This window comes from Chelonia mydas, chromosome 3 (assembly GCF_015237465.2).
Source record: "Chelonia mydas isolate rCheMyd1 chromosome 3, rCheMyd1.pri.v2, whole genome shotgun sequence".
Lineage (NCBI taxonomy): Eukaryota > Metazoa > Chordata > Testudines > Cheloniidae > Chelonia > Chelonia mydas.
Genome location: NC_057851.1, coordinates 81,434,933 through 81,447,391, shown reverse-complemented (window position 1 = coordinate 81,447,391; position 12,459 = coordinate 81,434,933). Strand labels below are relative to the sequence as shown.

The following is a 12,459-nucleotide window of genomic DNA, read 5'->3' as shown; positions in this document are numbered from 1 at the left end:
TCCCTCACCCAAACTCCCTCCCAGAGCCTTAGGCAGGTGGGGGGGGGGCAGACTTGGACCCATTCTGGGCACCATGAAAAATTATACAAACCTGCCGCCCCTGCCAGCAGCAAATTACTTTAGCAAAGTAGAAGCTAGAAGGGAATTGTGCCTCAGAGAGATGGGTCTGAGGCACAATGCCCCCCAAGGCTATTGCTGGGTGGTGCATCTTACTACTCCTGGGGGAATTCTGTACCAAAAAATTAAAAGTTCTGAGCACAATATTTTCAAATTCTGCAAAATTCTGCATATTTTATTTGTTAAAACAATACAATATAATCACACCAGTTTCAATTATTTTTGGTTATTTATTTCAAAATACCTGTCAGCAAGTATGTCTGTAACAATACAGACAACAAAACAAGATTCAGAAAATGTTTTTTGACAAATAGATTCCTTGCTGGGCATATTAATACCGAACTCTGAATAATAATTCATTTAAACTACAATACGGAATCATATGTCCTGTACCCCTCAGAAGCAGTGCAAAGGCTGGAGGGGGGACATCAGGGGTAACGGAGGAGCTGAGAAACAGGGAAATAATTGTTGGGAAGAAGCCTGGGTATGAACTTAGAGAGTTGTTGGGTATAGGTGGGAAAAGTATGGAACAGTTTTTTGGGGGGAGCAGGGAGGGACTATTAGGGAGCTTCCCCCATGCAGACCCTGGCTGACCCCTATCCTCTCCCATTCAGTCAAGCACATGTGTCCCTCCCTCTCCACTCAGACACCCACTCCCCACATCCCTATGTGGCCCTGAACCCCCTTCCCCTGTCCCTTTGTGGCCCTGCAACCCCTCCCCATCCCCGTGTGTCTCTATGCCCCCACCCAGACACTCCCCTGTCCCTATGTAGCTCGGCAACCCCTCCCCCATCACCATGTGGCCCTGCACCTCCTTCCCCTCTGTGGCTCTGTGCCTCCACTCCCATTCAGCCCCTGCCCCAGTCTGTCCTCCCCAATTAGCCCTTATGAGCCCCTGTCTGACCCCCAAAGCACTCCACACTGTCTGTGTCCCCATAACTCCTCTCTCCTGACCTGGCGTGACACGGATTGCGAAGAAGACAGGCTCTTTCTCTTCCCTAGCTGGCTGGGTGTGGCTGCTGTGTTCTCTCACCACAGTGCCTTCTGGTGAGCAAAAGGCAGAAGTGCAGCAACTTTTCAGCAGAAGCTTTTTTTGCACAAAAAATTAAAAATATGCATGTCTCATTAATTATGCACGTGCAGTGGCACAGAATTCCCACAAGCGTAAAGAATCTTACACACACCCCTTGATTAAGGCTGTGCCTCAAGGCACACTCTAGCCTTGTATGCAATTAATACTGTTTATGTAAACTCCTTTCTTTCCTTAAGATGTTTGTGAGGAGTTCTGTCTCCATACAAAAAAAAACATTGTTATGAGTTACTGGTAACTCATTTGTATCACCTTTTGCTTTCAGCATTTTTTGTTAAGAATTAATGTCATGATTTATTATGTAATAAGAAATAAAACAGTAAATAAACAATGCTATATTATTTAACAGGACAAATCCTGGAATCCTTATTCTCATGGTTTACTCAGGCAGAAGGTTAATCCTGCATACAGCACCTACTTCAATGGTTCTCAACCTTTTATATTGGTTATCCCTTTCACACAGCAAGCCTGAGTGCAACCCCCCCTTATAAATCAATAACACTTTTTTATATTTAGCACTTTATAAATGCTGGAGGCGAAGAGGGGTTTGGGGATGGAGGCTGACAGGTTGCAATCCCCATGTAATAACTTTGCAACGCCCTGAGGAGTCATGACCCCCAGTCTGAGACCCCCCTGGCCTACTTTGAGGGCTTAAGGATCAGATTTTTAAAGGTACATAAGTGCCTAAAGACGCAGATAGGTACCTAGTGGAATTTTCAAAAGCACATAGGTGCCAACTTCCCATTGAAATACCACTTGGGCACTTTACTTGCATCTTTAGGCCCCTAAATACTTTTAAAAATCTGGCTCTAAGTGGTTCATAGGCTTGGTGCTGACATTATGTACAGCAGGCACAGGGTTTTTCTGCCCAGGGCAGAAAACATTTTTGGTCTCCTCCAACCATCAACTGGACTGCCAGAGAAAAAGTGGGCCAGGGGATGGGGGGAGAAAGCAGACTGGACCAGACCAGCCAAGAGGCCATTGCTGATTTGGCACCCTCAAAGGTTGGTGCCCAGGGCAACCATCCTGATTGCCTGCACTTAAGGGAAGCCCTCTGTATAGGGGTGAATTGAACTCTCAGTCCTTACTCAGGCAAAACATCCCATGAGTAAGGACTGAGTAAACAGTGGATGAGGACTTGAGGATTTGGCTCTGTGGTTGTGGCTTAGCTTTTATGTGCTGTCAATTTATTAATTTATTTACATATTTGAATGGTTTCGGACACAAATTAATGCAGAGCAGATGCATATATTTACTAGGTCCAACCATTTAAAGTCGGATAGTCTTATTTTATCATCCGTGTGTTTGAAGGGTTTTTCAATCAATATGCTCTTTCCTTTGGGTGCATATCAGATTAACAGTTGCATTTTTTCGGTCAAGATTTGTGCTAATGGGTTTGTGTAATTATAATCTAGTTTGGGGTGAGAATCAAGCTGCAGTGGGGGTTACTTTCTAGTTCTGGCAGCATCAATCTCTAGCCGATTTCTGATGAGTAGGTAGGATTCTGAAATTATTCATTAGAAATTGCTCCCCACAGGACCACGGACATGAACAGATAGGCATTTTCTGAATCAAATTAATCAGAACTTGCTTCTTCACAATATATAGATTTAACAGATTCCTTAAAGTTGCATTGTTGATGGGGAAATATAGAGTACTGTTGGGATTAGCTACTAAAATCATATTCTGAGAGGAAAACTTTACCATGGTTATATTGATGACTGCAGTGTAAGGAGGGAGCTTGCTACATAGCACATTCTGTTTCCTCAACCCCTACCTTAGCGTTTCCCTGGCTTTGTTCTCCTTTGGGCCACACAGTAGAAGGAAATAGAAGGGCCTTTAGAAAGTTAATAGATTAGCTATCTTAATAATGTTGGGTCCAACTTCCTCTCAATGTTTTATGCTATTCTGTTTTTTCCTTTTCTCAGCATAGAGTCACAGAGTTTAAGGTTAGAAGGCCATCTACTCTGACCTTCTGCATAACACAGGCCATGGAATTTCAAATTATACATAGTGTAGTACAATTATAGTTCTTAATTTACTGAATATGGTCATGTCTAGGATTAGATTACTCTAATGCAAGTGCACTGAAAACCCAGGATGAATCTGGACCATAGAATATTTTATAACTGATATCGGTATACTACTAATACTGCAAAAGACTCCCATGAAAATTACCCTTTAGCCTGTGGTAATAAAGCAGGAGTGCAGAGCAGAGAGGAGAGGGAGGAAATCTGTCATGGTTTCTACTTAAATAAAACTTATAATCAAGCGAGGAGGCAACATAACTTGCCATTTGGTTGAAATGTCTGCACATTGTTTTTGAAAAATATACCAAGTAACAGTATAGCACAATATGCAACTTATCTAATTTGATATGAAGAAGGGGGGTGAATACCTTCTAGGGGACTCTGGCTGTGTCCTGCACTGGGAATATTTTTTAAAAGAATCTCTATTTGGTGTAATCCATTCTTAAAGCAAGCCATGTGCTCCTTTAGAAATATTAAAATAAGTCCCAGACAGAAGCAATCCCTAGCAGAGATGATGTATTCTTCCAGATAAGGGGTAAATGCCATCAAAGGCAAGGAAATTATCTAAACTTCAATTTCTCTTCTTCTCAGTTCTGTTCAGGGTCTTACACTACAACCAACCATCAGTGTGGTATCTAAGCACTTTCCAGTGACACATTAAGCAACGTGACCAGCATCTGTTATGTGTGGACCCTTCTCCAAGCAGGAGGAAAATTTTAACAACGGGCACCCAATCACCCCTGACAACCATATTCAGGTGAGAGAAACCAGAAAAATTGTTTTCTGTCTTTAGCTTTTTATTTCTGTTGTCTTTACATAATTTAAAGGGATACAACTTTTTAAAAAATCAACATTTTTTCTGAAAATATATTACCTGCTGGTATGAAGTACTATCATGGAAAAAGAATGCAGGGGGTGAGAAGGTCTTTGCTTTGTGCAGTTGGCAGCATTTTGAGTATTAAGACAGTTTCATTTTCCCTGTGTATTCAGGCAGGCTGAAACTCACCTCTGTGCCAGAGCAAGGTCTATTAACCACTTAAGTCTTGCATAAGCACCCAAAAGTGGGCTGGTCCTCTGTATAGTGGTGAATTGCATCCTTGGTTGGTTAATCAGTTTCCCCCTGTCATTTACTATGGACATTTTAAGCCCCAACTGGAAAGAGAAAATTTTTTACAATCACATTTCCCTATTCTTTGAAAACCTATAACAGATCGCAGGGGATCTCAGGGACAGCTGTACTACCAGAAATTAATTTTACCTCTTTTTTAAATTGACTGTGTCCCTTTAAAATGATGACAGAAGACAGGTGATAACATACAATAAAACAAACAAGGTTGTAGTTATGTAGTACAAGTGGGTCATTGTATTGTTAAAAAATATAAATGTTTCATTTTTCAGGTGTAAAAATGTGTTTTTTTTTTAACTCATTAAAGAGTTTGTTGTTTGACCTGTGATTTTGAATCTGGGTGACTTTTCAATATACAGTATAATGAGGCCCTGGGCCTGATTCTCCACTCACTTACATCAGTGGAACCATTGGTGTCAATGAAGCTACTGCTGTAAGTGAGAAGAGAATCAGGGTCTCCTTGGTGTTTTAGGGTCAGATTCTATCATTCTTACTCTCATGGAGTAGTTCTCTACTCTCCGTCATCAGTCCCACTGATTGTAATGGAACAAATCACAGAAGACGGTATTCCCAGCATGAGTAAAGGGGGCAGAATCTGGCCCCTATAGATTTTGCATTTCTCACATGATTTTCAAGGTTATGAATAAGCTGTCAGTTGCTAATGAAAATTAGAGCTGACACTAAAGGGTTACCGTCTCAAGTTTAAAAGTGTTTTAATATAGCATAATCACTGCCTTTATGCCTATGGCTTTCTAGCTCCTTTTGAAGTCAGTAACAAAACTCACATTGACTTCAGTAGGAGCAGGTTGGGACCTCTTTACATATGTGCCTTTTGTGATAGATATATCAAATTTTCTGCAACATCCAGAACAAACCTTATTGAATTAAGTTTAAGTATCTTAAGAGTTCATTCTATTAAAAATGTAAATGCTTATGTATTACTGTGTAATTGTATGTAATGTCTCTAGGGGGGAAACATACCTAATGTAAACCATAGGAAGTGTTAGGCGCTTCAAAGGACTCTCTTAAACAATGTGCCAGACAACAATGCACTTTCAGTTAAGTGGGTTTCCTAGGAAAACTCTAGGGGGCAGTGAATGCAAATGTCCCATTTTGCAAAATCCCAGCCTGTTAAAGCTATGCCCTGAGGAGAGGTCCATTGTCTACTGTAGGAGTGAACAGTCATCCCTCCCTGTCAATCTCCGAGGGAGGCCACGCCTCCTCACTGTCACACGCATAGAATGTGAATCTGTAAAAATGGGACAAATTAGCTGTCTCTGGAGCTCAGACCCTCTGGGCTGGGCCAAGCAGTAATTTGCCATTGGGGCTCAAGCCCGCAAGCAGGGTGACACACCCAAACAGTCTAAGGCTCCAGTCTTTAGGCAGGGCAGAACAATGAATAGTCTAGGGGCCCAGGCTCTCAGGTAGGGAGGGGCACTAAACAGTCTAAGGCTCTCACCCTAAGGATCTAGCATACTAGTTCTGGCAGACTGTAGACCAAGATAGGCCTTCTGTGCGGAGGCTGCCACCCCCGGAGTGGGATTGGTAGCAAGGGGGTAGGGGGACCCAGCCCCACCCTACTCCACTGTGTCCCACCCCAAGAGCTTAACAATGGCAGAGTGTTTCACCACTGGATCAGCGGGGATTCAGCTGCAGCACACTGATGTGGGTTCAGGCAGCAACACAGCTGGATGATAGTCAGCTGTCCCTGGGCTACTTCCTATCCTCCCTTCAGGGTGTATCTGAATCCCAGGGTCATCCTCTATCTCCCTGGGGTACACTGCCAGTGGCAATCCCAGCAGCTCCTCAGCATCTGGCATGTCTGGCAGCTCTAGTAAGTCCTCAGGACATCAACAGTCTTCTGCAGGCTTCTGCTGCTGGAGCAGGTTCAAAGCGTCTATCTCCCTCAAGTGAGCTGCAAGGCCTGCTTTTTGTATTTCCTGTTCCTGTCCCACCCCTCTGCTTCCGGCAGGGCGGGCATGGCCTACCGGGTTCCGCCCACCAGGCGTCATGCAGCCATCCCTCCCTGTCAATCTCTGAGGGACGCCATGCTTCCTTGCTACATCTACCGATTACCTGCTCCCAGAATCTGTCGATCAGAGTTCTCAACTATATAAAGGGCAGGATGACTTATTCATGGGTGTGCTTGTTCTGAGCAAAGGTGGTTATGAACTTGTAACCACAGAAAAACCCTTGGTGGCATTTTAAGGAATGACTCCTACCAGAGTCCTTCCTGGAATTAGGGTTGATCTCTAGTAAGCTTATTAGAATGCGTGTAGGGTATTTTTTATTGTTTTAAAATGTTTTCTCTGAAATGCTTTCACCTTAAGAATAAACGTACTTGATTAGAAAAAGCTGTGTGGTACCTTATAACTGAGGGCACTTACCACTCTTTATGGCAGGGGTGGACAAACTATGGCCCGCGGGCCAGATCCAGCCCCTCAGGGCTTTGGATCCGGCCCGCGGGACTTGCCCCCCGTGGTGCCGCAGGCCCCGAGCCGCTCTCAGAAGCGGCCAGCACCACGTCCCTGCAGCCCCGGAGGGGGGGGACAGAGGGCTCCATGCGTTTTCCTTGCCTCCAGGCACTTGGCCAGGAATGGGGAACTGCGGCCAATGGGAGCTTCAGGGGAAGTACCTAGAGGCATGGCAAGGGCAGCACGTGGAGTCCTGTGCCCCTCCATCCCCCAGGGGCCGCACAGGGACGTGGTTCCAGCCGCTTCCCAGAGCAGCGCAGCGTGGGGCCAGGGCAGGCATGCAGGGAGACTGTCCTGGCCCCAGTGCATGCCGCTGCCACCCTGGAGCCACTTTAGGTAAGCGGCGCTGGGTTGGAGCCTGAACCCCTCCTGCATCCCACCCCCCAACTCCCTGCCCTAAGCCCCCTGCCTGCACCTCGCACCCCCTGTGCACCCCAACCCCCTGCCCTGAGCCCCCTCATACATCCCTCACCCCTCCTCTGCCCCAATCCCTTGCCCTAGCCTGTTCCTGCACACCGCACCCCCTCCCGCACCCCACACTCCCTCCTGCACCCCAACCCCCTGCCCCAGCCCTGCATACAATTTCCCCACCCAGACGTGGTCCTCAGCCCCTTTGCCCACCCCTGGTTTACGGTCTCTGAGGAGAAAGCAAAACAGAATTGCTTAAACAATCTGAATTGCTGGGGAATTCACACGGTAGGCAGGGAACTGTGCAGCCTGGAAATAGCCCAGTCAGGAGTGAGATATGTATCTCTGCTCAAGAGAGGTGATAGCTGGGGACCGGAAAGCCTGAGAGTAGGTGTCCTTGATGAACAATAGAGGGGGAATACAGTTGAAGTTGCCCAGAACTGTGACACTATTACATTATCTATTTTACCATAAAAATTACTGATAACTTTAAAGATGGGCACCTCATGGTATATTTTCAATGAGGGCTACACATAAAATACCATAATCGCATATCACGTCCAACAGTTGCACTGAAGTCAATGGAAATTTTGCATACATAGGGACTGCCAGCTTGGGATGAGCATTTGTTTTTATAAAAATAACTACTTTAGGGCCTATGCTTGCAAATATTTCTAAGAGTAGGGCTCATTTCTGGCAGAGGTCTCATGGAAATAAGTAAAAAGAAAAGGAGTACTTGTGGCACCTTAGAGACTAACCAATTTATTTGAGCATAAGCTTTTGTGAGCTACAGCTCACTTCATCGGATGCTTATGCTCAAATAGATTGGTTAGTCTCTAAGGTGCCACAAGTACTCCTTTTCTTTTTGCGAATACAGACTAACACAGCTACTACTCTGAAACATGGAAATAAGTGTTTGTCAGAGTGGCTTTTTTATGATAATAGATTACCATCCCAATTCTGAGGTCCCTACACAGGCAAAATTCCCCATATACTTTAGTGTGGGTTTGGGGAACACAGGATCAGACCTGATACGTGAATAGGATTGACTTCAGCTAGTAAGCACAATTGGTAGAAGCAACCCTCAAAGTGGTGGTTCGTGTTGATTATTATGATACATTTCATAGTTGATTAGTAATATAAATTCCACCATATAATTAAATATTTTGTCAAAAATCATTCAGCAGCCAAGGTAAACCAGCAGTTTGCCAGTTTAAGATTGTGTGTGTGCAGAGGCTGCAAATGTAAAACCATCTTCTAAAGCAAATGCCCGCTTCTTTACTTTATATAGCAATCTAAGCAAGAAAAAAATATGTAGTATAAATCTATAAAATCACTGGATTTCCTCTCATGGTGTTTTCAGCCAAGGACTATGCTTTCTGTTTCTCTAGAGTGAGATCTGATCTGAGGAGGCAGATATTTTGTAGTCTGTGCTAATATTATTCTGCTCAGGTATCCCTGCAGATCAAGACTCTGGAAGTGAAAGGCCATATTTTACTGCAACTAGATTGACGTCAATTCCAGTCCAAGGGGGTAGCCAAAACAAAATCAAAATACCACCCCCACTTTGGTTTACTCCTTCCCAGGAATTATTAGCTTGGTCAGCAAAAGGGTTCTTAACATGGTATATGCCAAAAAAAAGTATTACAAATGGCTGTAATCATTAAAAATAAATCAGATACTCATTACAGTAGTAGAAGAATGCTTATTAATTTTTTTTAAAAATCACAATACTTCTAATTTAAAATAAGGGATTATTTTCAGTTTTGTTAAATGTTATTGTAAATTATTGAGAAAATGGTTAATAAAAATGTGTTTACATTATACAAACAAAATGCAAAATAAATTAACTAGTAAATATTATATATGCTGGTCTAAAACTGTACTCAGAACACACCTGAAGATTGTATGAGGGTAAATAACTATGAATTGCTTCCATTTCTCTGTTCAGCAATTTTAATTACTGGAATGATAGTTCCTATCTAAATCAGAGAACCTATTGCAGTCTCGATGTATAGTTTTGATGGTATTCAGGCTGAGATAACAACAAATTATAAAGCTAAATCCTAGAAGGTGGTAAATTTTATTGACTGGTCCTAGCCACCTGTTGGTCATCTCTCTTGGCGATTAATTTTGTTAAATAACATCTGAGTACAAAAACACCGGGGAACAAATTACTTCAATGGAGTTAAAATAGGGATGAATTTGGCCTTGTGTGTACTAACGTCTTCAGAATTTTCAGTTGATGGGCATTTTGACATATCACAAAGGCTACTTTATATCAACTTTATAACAACACCAGATAAAGGCCTTTGATCATGGAGATATTAATGAGTGATGCTGTCACTTCTATGACTGATTATTGTAACACTTATTTGAGGATCTTCCAAAAACTGTCAAAAAACTGCAGCTAATACATAATAAATAAAATTTTTACTAATAAGGGTTATGAGAGTCTGGGTTCTAGTTGTTTGATCACATTACTCTTAAACTGAAAAGTCATTCATTACCAGTGAAATTGCATATTGATATTAAAAGTACTTTGGCTTTAATATAAATTTAAAAATACTGCTCGAGAATCTCTATGACTTACTATGTTCTTATGGCCCTAGTCATTCCAGGAGATGAGTGTTTGTTTGGTGGTTTGCCTTGGGTATAGTTTGGAAATAGTAGAGGCTACATTCTTTAATATTTTTGCCCTATACACATGAATAGAGGTTTAATCTGTTGCAGCCTTTAACTAAAAGTTGAAAGGGTAAGTGAGAAATCATAATTTCACTGAATTTAAATAGTAAAGTGTTCAGCAATATTTTTGAAGTGTGCTGCATATACAATGTAGCATTACTAAAAGAATCAGTTGTCTAGGAATTTGATCTTCAGTGAACAAATCCTTCAAAGCTTACATGTAATGTTCACCTGGCTCCTGGCAAAAATCACTCAACTAAGCCACTGGGTTGTCAGAAAATTTTAAACTGCTCCAAGACAGGCAGACAACAAAGCAGCACTTACGTGATTCTCCCACGTTAGTGTTAGAGTTCAATCAAGCAGAGGGAAAGAGAAACACATTTAGTTTCAGAATGGTAGATGGTCACATAAGCCAATTTATGATGGCCTTGTACAAGCTTTTAGGGAATCAACTGATTATTTCCCCAAATCAACTGATTTTATTTCTCCTTTAAGGAGAGAAATAAGGGAGTTTAGGCTGAAACTGAAAAGCATCTTGGATATTTTTTCCCTTAATTTTTTAAAATGTAATATTTTAATATGGGACCAACCTATGAATAAAAGATGAGACCCTGAGAGAATTGGAGAAAAAAATCAATAAGATAAGATAAATAAATACTAGTCAGGATAATGAAAGAAAACAATCAAAAATAGCAGTTAAGCATTTTTGTGAGATATTTCCTCTGCATACGTAAAATATAGTAGTTTCCTTAGCTACAAGTACAGGGTGAGCTTTTTAGAGTAAACAAAAAGGGATCTTGCTCAGCTGGCAGGCTTTCAAGCTTTCATATCTCTGTAATCAGTTAAACACACAAAATAAAATTACACGTTCAATGCATTTATTTCTTTGTGTACAAAATGTTATAATTTGTCAACATTGTGCAGCAAAATATACTCACACATAAAATACATTTCACTTCCCTTCTCTCTGCCCTTGGAAGTGGCAACACTGTTTGGCACTTCAGCAGCTAGAAATAAAGTGCTAGAATTAAGCAGTATTGGAATGTCTTCATTTTACAAATGTGATGTACAATTCTGGGTGCAACCACAGTTTTTTTACAGACGTGAAAGCTCCATACCTGAACATTCCAAAGAATACAAATATATGTACATAAAGTGCTAAGGTTTAAGCATGTTTTCAACAACTTCACAACATGGATCTAGTTCATTACAGGCACTGTAATTTACTAAGTAGCTTGTCTCTTTGGGCAGCACTACAAAAAGAAAAGCCACTTAGACATCACTGGGCGATCTTGAACGAAAGGACACTTTAGACTGAAAGCAGCCACAAAAAAGAACCCACATCGCCCTCTGAATTTCTTGGTTTCTGTAGGCATAAATGATAGGATTGATCATGGAGTTGTAAGTAGCAGGCAGAAGTGTGGCGTAAGTGTACACAGAAGGGTAGTCAAGATCTCCAACTACACAATAGATTGCAAATGGTAACCAGCTTGCTCCAAAGGTCCCAATAATTATAGCAAGCGTAGAGACTCCTTTTTTAGTAGCAACATAGTGAGATGCAGTCAAAAAATGTTGCTGGAGAGCTATCTGATGTGCATGCCTGCAAACTATTTTGCAGATTTTAATGTACAGATGAAGCATGATGATAAAAACCAAAAAGAAAGAGGCAGACAGCAAAGTCACGTTACTTTTGGTCAAGGGTCTGACAATACTGCAGGATGAATAGTCATCTAGACAATTCCAGCCTAGAACAGGTAGTAGTCCCAAGCAGAGGGACACCCCCCAGGTAACGACCAGCATCATATGAATGCAGAGGACCGTCTTCTCTGAGTAATAAGTCAGTGCATTGTACAGGGAAAGGTAACGATCAACTGTGATGGCTAACAAGCTACTCACAGAAGCAGTGAAGGAGGCAACTAAGAATCCAACGGTAATAAGGCTAATGGTCTCTGACTGGATCACATATTGAAAAACAAAATTCAGGATTAAGCCAACTCCAGCCAGTAGGTCCGCTGTGGCCAGGCTCCCAATGAGCACAAACATAGGGGTTCTCAGGGTGGGAGTGTAGAATATAATGGCCACCACGATGGCATTTTCACAGGCGATGATGGTCCCGGAGATGCAGAGCACAACGTCCCAGGGGTTGATGGCAAAGACGGGGAGCTGCGAGGAGAGCTCCAGGGAAGAGTTGCCGTGGCTGGCTTGCATGCGGGCTAAAGGGACCCCGGTGCCATTGAGCGAGCCGCTTTCATTCATCTCTGCCGAAGCCAGGTGCGCCGCCTGCGAGCAGAAGAGGCGAGGAGGCAAATGAGCACAAAGTGAGCAGCGGGGGCAGCTCCAGGCTCCCTTCCCCTGCCCCCCAGACTGCCGGGGCGCGGGGAGAGGACAGGACCGCGCCTGGCGGGGCGGGTCACGCCTGAGAGGGAAGGAAACGTGCCCAGGGAAGGGTGGGGGGATGTGGCAGAACAAAGGCCAACCCCCCGCCACCAGCGAGAAGGCAGGAAAGACACGAGGCAGCGGCTCAGAGCC

At 42.9% G+C, this 12,459-nt stretch overlaps 1 protein-coding gene across 1 annotated transcript; it reads right to left on the bottom strand.

Moving 5' to 3' along the window:
- Positions 1–10,822: 10,822 nt before the first annotated feature.
- On the bottom strand, positions 10,823–12,186 carry GPR6 (G protein-coupled receptor 6). The gene has a single exon (XM_007057409.3). The coding sequence runs from the start codon at positions 12,184–12,186 to the stop codon at positions 11,203–11,205; it is 984 nt and encodes a 327-aa protein (XP_007057471.1). The 3' UTR covers positions 10,823–11,202.
- Between the last annotated feature and the right edge of the window lie 273 nt (positions 12,187–12,459).

Bases quoted from the DNA above. Each gene is read 5' to 3' on its own strand.
- GPR6 (XM_007057409.3), bottom strand. From the start codon at position 12,186: ATGAATGAAAGCGGCTCGCTCAATGGCACCGGGGTCCCTTTAGCCCGC.